Here is a 9952-nt window from a genome sequence, read left to right as displayed (position 1 = left end):
GGAATGGGAGGTGGAGGATATTCTGGATTCCCGATTCGACCGCCGCGGACGAGGAGGTCGCCCCCGCCTGAAGTACTTAGTGAAGTGGGCTGGCTACGACGAGCCAACTCGAGGTCCCCGCCAGCCACCTAGAAAATGCCCAAGAGATCGTCAACAACTTCCACCGCCGTTACCCTGCCAAGCCAAGGTAATCGCGTCGACAGAGCTCCGCCTAGAGAGGGGAGTACTGTCACGGCGCTGGCTGAGTGGCCGGCGCGCGATCGTCTGATTGGCTGCCGACAGAATCCGGGTGAGGGTCCGAGCACCCGGATTCTGCAAAACCGCCGCAACTTCACTAGTGTAGCTCTTCGAGCTACGTCCTGTCTTCTACTCTATACTACCTGTAGTGAGAGCCTGTTGATTAGCTGTAGCAATAGAACCTGTACACGCGCCTGTCCTCTCTGCCCGTGAGCCCGTACCGTGACATAGACGATATTCTTATCTACTCTAAGTTAGAGGTAGAATATATCTAATATATGCGTAAAGTACTAGAAAGGCTATAGTAAGTAGAACTCTAAGTTAATATTAATAAGAGTAAATTCTATATTACTTAGATAAAGTACTTAAGGTATATCCTTACTAATAAAGGCCTAGAGGTAGATTCTAATAAGATAGAAGCCCTCTATAACTAAGTCTAACCTACTATTATTACTAGTATAAAGTTGTTTCTAGATTTTATAAGATTCTATTAATAATTCGTTTTAGAATACTTACGAGTTACTAAGCTAATTATCACACTTTAGAGCCCCGCAAAGCTCTTTATTGTTACACGGGGTTGGGTGCTGATACTTCTCTAAGCTCGATCCGGGTTAGGGCGAGTAAGGATATGTGAATAGCGCCGTGAGGTAGTTATCTGGCGATGTAGTGGAGTAGGCGTGCTTATAAGATAGATAACAATAGGTTTAACAATTCCTAATCTATATCGAATAGACTAACAAGTATTAATCTTATGAAGTTGAGTAACTAGTAAGAAAGTATAATTTAAGTTAACTATAATGAGAGTAATAATAAAATCTATCTATTCTTATATTCTTATTACTTCTAGTCCTGGCTTTACGGTCTTTACGAAATAATCCCTATATCTTCTAAAGTCCCTAAAGATATCTAGTTACGTGTGAGGGTGTCCTTACATACTAGCGCGGGATACTTAGTCTTAGCGTGAAGCTAGTTACGTGATCTTCGCCCCGCAATAATTATTACCTTCTAATGTAGACGTTCTTAGGCCTTTAGCTATCTCGTTATTTATTAAGAAGAGAATCCTTCTTGTTACTTATAACATTACCTCCTCTCTTAGGGCTATCGTCTTAATACTCTAGAATATCGTTTTCCCGTGCCGCGTGTTAAGACGCCGGCTGTATATAAGGTTAGAGCCTATCCACTTATTATAGCCGTCTCTACCTTGTAGCCTTTCTAACCATACTAAAGATCTAGTTAAACTACCGCGTCCGTACTTAGAATTCAACTTCTTAACGTTAGGCCCGTACTAACTGTATAAGGGAATAAGGTCGCGAAATAACTTTCTATTATAAACGTTATGAAGAGAAGAATCTTTAGTATTTCGTAGATATAGTGACTAGTCACTATACTAGTTATATTTCTATTTTTACTAAGTGTAGTCTTTTCGTGTCTAAAGAAGAGTAGAAGAAGGTTAAAGCTAAAAAGTAGTAAAAACGTCTCAAAATCGCTCATACTAAGGAACGCTAACTTTAGGCCGTAATAGAGACTGCCTATCTTTATTATAAGCTTCTAGAGGTTAAGGCGCGGGAGTAGGAATTCACTAATTAAGATTATGCTATCCTAAGTCTTTAGGACTAGGCGAAAGAGCAGGCTAAGGGGAACTCTACCTCTAGTACGGGCCTTTCTGTCGTCAAACTACCGCTATTTAAACTATTAGCTAATCTAGGCTGGTTATAGGCTAACTTCTTTAATCCTTCTTTTAATTATTCCTTCCTCTTTAAGGGGCTTCCTCTCGCTTCTCTAGGTGCTTCTAGTAGTATTCACGTACTAGTAACTTACAGTTTATTAGGTTTCCTTTAGGTTCCTAAGTGTTGTGGTTTTTAGGCTATCCTTACTACTTAACTAAGTACTTCTACTAACTACTAATTTTCCGTAGGTTCTTAATTTCTTCAACCTTATACTTATTATCTTTAAGCTCTATATCCGTTACTAGCTTAGTATCTATAAGTACTAGTTCTAGAAGTTTCTTATAAAAGATAGGGTAGATTTATATACCTTATAAGAGTTTTAACTTATAGTTTACTTTTTCTATTTCCTCTAGGATTTTAAATAGTCCTATTTAGAAGTTATCTAATTTTCTATATAGTCGTTTAGTTTTTAGGTTTTATTATAATAAGAAAACTTTATCCCCCTTCTTAAAGGTTAGTCCCTTAATCCTTAGTTTATTTACTATTTTAGATGTTATAAGGTTCTGTTAAGCTATATTCTTACTTAATTTTTCGTATAATTCTTGTATAAGCCTCGCTTTATCGTCTACTTCTATCGCGATACTTTTAATATCTTTTAGATCTCGCTAAGTAATTAGCTCGTATTTGTAGTTCGCGTAGTATAGCGAATGCTTTGTTATTACTAATTTCATACTGTTATAGACTAATTACGCTATTAGTAGTAACTCTACCTAGTTATTCTATAATTTATTAGCGTACATCCGTAGGTACTATTCTAATGTCTGGTTCGTTCGTTCCGTCTAGCCGTCTGTTTCGGGGTAAAAGCTTATTAAAAGCTTCTTTTTAACACCTATTCTTACTAGGAATATATTCTAGTATTTAGACGTAAATAGTTTATCACGATTAGTAATAAACTCTTTAGATATTCCGTGCTCTAACACTAATACTTTAGTAACTTCGTACGCGCATTCGTCTGCCGTAATAGTCTCTTCTATAAGTATAAATTTTACTACCTTAGTTAATTAATTTATGATTACTAAGATTATATCGTAAAATTAGGCTAATTCTAGTTCTAACGATTTTAGGAGCTTCACTATAAAGTCCATCGTTATACTTATTTATAGTCTAGATGGTGGCTATAGAGGTTATAATAGGCCGTAGAGCTTATGTCTCTTAGGCTTATTCTAGTAACATGCTAAATAGTTACCTAGTATTTTCTACACCTTCGTACGCATACGTAGTATTGCAAATACCTTAGCTAGTCGTCTAACTATTTCTTTAATTCCTGTATGTCCGTACTTTTAGAACTTATGTAGTTCCTATATAAGACTTAATCTTATATATGAAGGTATATATATTTAATTCTTCGAAACTATATCTTAGTACTCTCGTTCGTCGTTTAATAGTTCGTTAGAGCCTACTTCGTCAGGCTTAAACTGCTAGCTAGCTACTCGCTGCTACTATTACTATTATAGCGTTTCTATCTACTTAGCCACCTTAGCTACTTTAGCTAGTTCCAGCTAGTTGTACTTCAGACTACTATTAGGTATCTTCTTAAGTAAGGCGTTATATAGTTCCTTATAACCCTCTTCGCGCAAATCAGACCTCCTACTTAAAGCGTCTGCTACTCCATTAAGCGTTCCCGCGCGGTGCGTGATCTTAAAGTCGAACTAGGCTAGCATCTCTACCTATCGCACTTATTATTAGTTAAGTTTTTTTATTATTATAAAACTCGTTAAGTTCTAGTAATTAGTAAAAACCTTAATCTAGTTGGGGAGTCCTAATAGGTATACTTTCTATTATTTAAAGGTATTAACTACTCTAAGTAGTTTCTTATTATGAATATTGTAATTAAGTTCTACTTCTAAGAACTTTCGTGAATGGTAGAACACTAGTCTCTATTTTTTATCTAGGCACTACTGTGATAGTATAGCTCTAAGTGCGTAGTTAGACGCGTCGGTCTCGACTCTAGTAGGTCGTTAAGAGCTGTACATCTCGAGTACTAGTACCTCTAGGAATATCTACTTAATTTAATTAAAAGCCTCTTAATATTCCTATTTCTATTTAAAACCTATTTTCTTTTTTATTACTTTCGTAAGGGGTACTATAATCTTTAAATAATCTCTAATAAACTTTTAATAATAATTCGCAAATTCTAAAAAGAACTAGATATCTTTAACTATTTTAGGCTTTGGCTATTTCTATATAGTCTATATCTTTTTTAGGTTCATTTTTACTCCTTTAGTTAATATAATAAATCTAAGAAATTCCGTTTCCTATATATAGAATTTACACTTTCCTAGTTAAAGGTATAGCTTATATTCTTTAAGCTTTTATAAAATCTTCTTAACATGCTTAACATGTTCTTCGCGTGTGCCGCTGAAGTACACTAGTATATTATCTAGATACGCGGTAATAAAGATTCTGAGGTACTTATAGAGTGCGTTATTAATAACTAATTAAAAGATTACTAGCGTATTCGTTAATCCGAACGGTATAACCGTGTACTTAAAGAGTCCGTACTTCGTTTTGAACGCTATTATCTATTCGTGACCTTCTTTAATTCTAATTTAGTAAAATTCTTCTTGAACATTAAACTTCGTAAACTACTTAGCTCTTTAGAGTTAATCTATAAGTTCCGTAATAAGTAGTAAGAGGTACTAGTTCTTCTAAGTAACGCTGTTCAACCTTCTGAAGTTAATATATAGTCGCTACTTCCTATTAGGCTTCTTTATAAATAAAATAGGTAAGGCTATTAGGCCTAATTCTAGTTAGATAAATCCCTTTTTTAAGTTCTTTTAGAGGTAATCCTGTAGCTCAGCATCGTGCTCAGGCGCTATAAGGTATATTCCTTCTAGGCTTAACTTCGCTCCTTTCTCTAGAATAATCTCGTAATCTTAATTCTAGTGTTCTGCTAAGTCTGTTGCTTCGTTTTCCTCGAATAGTTCCTTGAACTCGTCCGTCTGGTATTCTGTTGGAATCGCTAACTATGGTACTAATCCTTTCTTCGTGGTCGCGATCTGCCGTATCTAAATAACTTCTATGCTCTGAGGGTCCTTTATATAGATTCTCGCGATCTTATGCAGTGAGATTATGCTGAATCTCCCGTTCTAGGTTGCGCGCTGATTTGTCGGGCGTGTCTCGTGTCGTACTCTAGTAACCTTATGCATAGGTTCTCTGCTAAGTATTGTTTTCTTTTACTAATCTATAGTAGGGTTATGCTTTAGTAACTAATCGTAGCTAATTATTATCTCGGTGTCTCCTAGATTTATAATGCTAATTCTTTCTCAGCTTTCTTGACTAGCTAGGCGTAACGTTACTGTCTTGGTCTTAAGTTGAATCCAGCCGTTCCCGTATGTCGTGGGACTGTCGTCGGCTAATACTACTCGCATCGGAACTTTCTTAGTTCGATAGGGTATGTTGTTGTCTTCTACCACTCGTGGTAAGATGACGGTTCGTGCTGCCCCACTATCTATGAGCGCTAGCACTTTGTGTCTGTCTATAAGTACTGTGGCTCGTAGCTACAGGTCTTACGCTCTTACTTCTCGCACTTCTTTAAGGGTTGTTTTAGGACTGCCTTTGCTAGCGTGACTCTGTCTCTGGCAGTATCTTAGTTTTTTAGCTTAGAGAGTCGTCCTTTCTGCGACTTTCTCTGTTCCTTAGGAAACCGTCCCGCGCCGATTTTAGCGTCGTAGTGATTAGTACATTAATCATTATAGTAAAAGCTCTAATAGATATTGCGGTATAGTATCTCCTTCTTCGCAGTCCTTTCTCTTAGTTTCAGCTTCTTACTTTCGTAAATTAGGTAATCCGTTGCCTTACAAAGGTTCGCTAGCAGAGTGCTATAATAGTAATCGTCTACCTTTTAAGCATTCTTAAACTATTATTAGTATAGGGCGCATCTAGTTTTATAATGCGTTTATAGAAGTTTAGCATATTTTACTTCTAGTATGTCCCGTACTTAGGCTCTATGCATTCTGTAGTTCTTTGCTATGCATTCCTCGGTGGATATCATACTATAGTAGTAGTCGTCTACCCTTCTAGCTTTCCGTCGTTATTCCTTATAGAATTAGCAGTTAATCGTGCACTTAATCTAGCATAGCTTCTCGTAAGCTTCCTTTTCTCCTAGCTAGTGCATATAGTAATGCTATACTCGACATTCGTTATGCTATAAATTAGTATGGCAGCAATCATCCTCGTTGTCCTTAGTCTTTTCTCTCTTCCTTAAGTGGTAATTACACTGTCTTAGACAGTTAACCTAACATAGGCGCTCATGTTGCTCTATTCGTTCCTTAAACGACCAAGGTATCCCCTCGTTATTAGGTTCCTTAAACTTAGGTTATTCCTAGGCTGCCCGGTAGGTAATTTTCTCTACTTAGGGTCCTAAGACTATAATTCGTTCTTCGTAGTCGCAATCGTTGGCTAAGTACGTAGTAAGTCTGTAGATCTAGCACTATTAATTTCTTAGACGGCGTAACACTTCGGCCCCTTTAATCTACTAATCTGTTAGTAGTAGTACGTCCTACTTAAAGTCTTAGAGTTCTATTGCCTCTTATACTAGCTTAAACGCTTCGTCTGTGGCTTATCTTGCTTTATCGTACAGGTCTAGATCGCTAAGGGTTTCGTCTAGTTCCTTAGTTAGGTATAGTATTGGTATCCGAATTATCCTAATCTTTACTACTCCTTGCTTGACTTTGTTTTCCGGGCAGTCTCTACGGAAGTGTTCTAACTTCCCGCATTGGAGACATGCTTTGTTATTATAACGCTTCTAGCGTTCTTCCTTAGAAAGGCCATCGTTAAACTTTCCTTAGGTATTATTCTTATTCTTAGGCCTATCTTATATCTTACTAGTTATATACGTGTCGCCGTCTTTATCCTTACGGTTACGTTATCGTTAAGAGTTAGCGAACGGGTAGCGAGGTTAATCTCCTTTCCTAGTCTAGTTTCGTTCTTATAGTCTTGTGTCGATTCTTATTACTAACTTAATTAGCGCGTATAGATTCTTCGGCTTATTATAGTATATAAGTTTGTCCTTAATTATTTCCTTTAGACCTACTTCGTATGTTATTCGAAGCGCCGAATCGTTCTAATTAATTTATGCTTAGTATTACTTAAACTCAGCTATATATGCTGATACTAACTTAGTCTGCTTTAGGCGCGAGATTGCCTTCTCTACCTAGCTTTCAGCGTCTACCTCCCTGAAGATACGTCTTAGTTCTTTCTTAAAGTTAGCCTAGCTGCTGAATAAGGCACGTATCTCGTCCTTGGTGCCCTTATTTAGCACATTAGCTAAGAAATCCTCTACGTAAGGCTGTATCTAACTAGCTGCTTTTCCTTTTATGTGGGTGTTAGCCATAAGGATCTTTTTCTCGTCGTTAGGTACGTCGTTGTATCCACAGTACAAGTTAATGTTGGTGAGGAACGTTCGCAGTTTAGTGCGACTTCTATCATACTTATCTGAAGTTGCCATCTTAGGTTTCCTAATAGGTTTTTCGTTTGGCGTGGCCATTAACTGGCTCGTGAGCTGATTAACTATTTCCTATAGGCTAGCTATCTATCTTACCTAAATCGTAGTTTGGTGCCTAAGATTCCGCAACTCTCGTAAGTTGTGGGCATTCTCGTCTATCTTGTCGTTGCTTGGGGTTAGCATCTCGTCGTCGAGTGCTGGGTTGGGCACTAGTCTGGGACTCTAGACTAGTCCACTGGCGCTGCCTTAAGATTCTAAGTGATTGTATGCCATTTTAAATCTTAATTAGGCGTCCTACTATTAATCCGTCTAGTCTACTAAATCTGTGGGTGGTCAAAGTGTTATACAGGGTTGAGTGCTGATACTTCTCTAAGCTCGATCTGGGTTAGGGTGAGTAAGGATATGTAAATAGCGCCGTGAGGTAGTTGTCTAGTGATACAGTGGAGTGGGCGTGCTTATAAGATAGATAATAATAGGTTTAATAATTTCTAATCTATATCAAATAGACTAACAAGTATTAATCTTATAAAGTTAAGTAACTAGTAAGAAAGTATAATTTGAGTTAACCACAACGAGAGTAATAATGAAATCCATTCATTCTTATATTCTTATTACTTCTAGTCCTGGCTTCACGGTCTTCACGAAATAATCCCTATATCTTCTAAAGTCCCTGAAGACATCTAGTCACGTGTGAGGGTGTCCTCACATACTAGCGCGGGATACTTGGTCTTGGCGTGAAGCCAGTCACGTGATCTTCGCCCCGCGATGATCATTACCTTCTGACGTGGACGTCCTTAGGCCTTCAGCCATCTCGTTATTTGTTAAGGAGAGAATCCTTCTTGTTACTTGTAACATTTATATAGAATTTAGACTATAACTATGCTTTTAATAAGTTAAAAGTAGCCCTACTAGTAATCCCTACCTTATATTACTACTATCTAGAATATAATACTAAGGTAGAGATAGATATATCTAATAGTATAGTAGCTAGAGTACTATCTTAGAACTAACTAAATAGCTTATAGTGCCTAGTAGCTTTCTTTAGTAAGGTCTTATCTAGATTAGAGCTAAATTAGAAGATATATAATAAGGAGTTATATACTATTATAGTAGTATTTAATAAGTAGAGATCTGAGCTAACCTTAGCCCACTCTTAAGTCTAAGTGTACTCTAACTACCGCTCGCTAGAATACTTTATGACTACTAAGGTTTTAAACGCTCACTAAGTAAAATAGATAGAATAGCTCGCCTTATGCAACTTCTATATCTAATACATATCTAGTAAGAATAACGCTTACGCTAATATCCTTAGCCATCGTGAGTAGAATATACAGAACTTAAGAAATACCTAAATTAATAACTATTCGCGGGTTCTTCTAGGACCGTACTATCTTAATAACTAAATTAACTCTAAACTCGCTAAGGCATATATAGAATAACTATCTAAGTAGACTACCTTACTACTAGTAGTTAAGCCTACTTAGGAGACTATATCCCTAGACTCTCTTAAGCTAATTAAGCTTCTATTATAGCAAAACCGCGCGTTATTTAAGAAAGAGCGCCGTACTCTCTCTAATAAGTATTAGATAGAAAATAGGTTATTACTCTACTTAAACTACCTCTGCGTGCAGCTAGACTCTATTACTTATACTTAGTTAATCTAAGAGGCTTATAACTAGGTCTTATTAGCCTATCTAAGCGCTAAGAAAACTTATTAGCTACTATCTTAGAAGTACTATTAGAAAGGTATAGAAGCTACCTATAAAAGGTACGTATAGAACTACCTAGCCTACTATAAAGCCTATCTAAGATAGACCCAAGTTCTAGGGCTAATTCACCCTCTTCTAATTTCTAACTAGCTAATACAATACCTCTATATTAACTTTAAGAAATTCTCTAAGAATAAGGCTAGATACAATTAGATTATAGTTATAATTAACTAGTTATCTAAATAGGCTATCTCTATTCTATGTTATAAGATAATTAACGTAAGGGGTATAGCTAAACTCTTTATTTAGTAGATATACTAATTTGAACACACTCTAGAGATAATTATCTCTAATTGTCACGGTACGGGCTCACGGGCAGAGAGGACAGGCGCGTGTACAGGTTCTATTGCTACAGCTAATCAACAGGCTCTCACTACAGGTAGTATAGAGTAGAAGACAGGACGTAGCTCGAAGAGCTACACTAGTGAAGTTGCGGCGGTTTTGCAGAATCCGGGTGCTCGGACCCTCACCCGGATTCTGTCGGCAGCCAATCAGACGATCGCGCGCCGGCCACTCAGCCAGCGCCGTGACAGTACTCCCCTCTCTAGGCGGAGCTCTGTCGACGCGATTACCTTGGCTTGGCAGGGTAACGGCGGTGGAAGTTGTTGACGATCTCTTGGGCATTTTCTAGGTGGCTGGCGGGGACCTCAGTTGGCTCGTCGTAGCCAGCCCACTTCACTAAGTACTTCAGGCGGGGGCGACCTCCTCGTCCGCGGCGGTCGAATCGGGAATCCAGAATATCCTCCACCTCCCATTCCTCTATCCCCTCGACC

The 9952-nt window shown here is 37.7% G+C and overlaps 2 protein-coding genes across 2 annotated transcripts; both read right to left on the bottom strand.

Annotated features, from left to right (window-relative positions):
• Window positions 1-1526: 1526 nt before the first annotated feature.
• On the bottom strand, window positions 1527-1677 carry COCSADRAFT_353145 (uncharacterized protein; the record flags this gene model as incomplete). The annotated part of the gene is made up of 1 exon (XM_007699485.1): window positions 1527-1677. A coding segment is annotated over one exon (151 nt), but the record flags the coding sequence as incomplete, so codon positions are not given.
• Window positions 1678-7260: 5583 nt separating this feature from the next.
• COCSADRAFT_85148 (uncharacterized protein) lies at window positions 7261-7482 on the bottom strand (the record flags this gene model as incomplete). The annotated part of the gene is made up of 1 exon (XM_007699484.1): window positions 7261-7482. A coding segment is annotated over one exon (222 nt), but the record flags the coding sequence as incomplete, so codon positions are not given.
• Window positions 7483-9952: the final 2470 nt, after the last annotated feature.

The sequence above is a fragment of the Bipolaris sorokiniana genome (genome assembly GCF_000338995.1).
Source record: "Bipolaris sorokiniana ND90Pr unplaced genomic scaffold COCSAscaffold_4, whole genome shotgun sequence".
In the NCBI taxonomy this organism is placed as follows: domain Eukaryota; kingdom Fungi; phylum Ascomycota; class Dothideomycetes; order Pleosporales; family Pleosporaceae; genus Bipolaris; species Bipolaris sorokiniana.
This window is presented reverse-complemented; position numbering and strand designations above follow the sequence as displayed.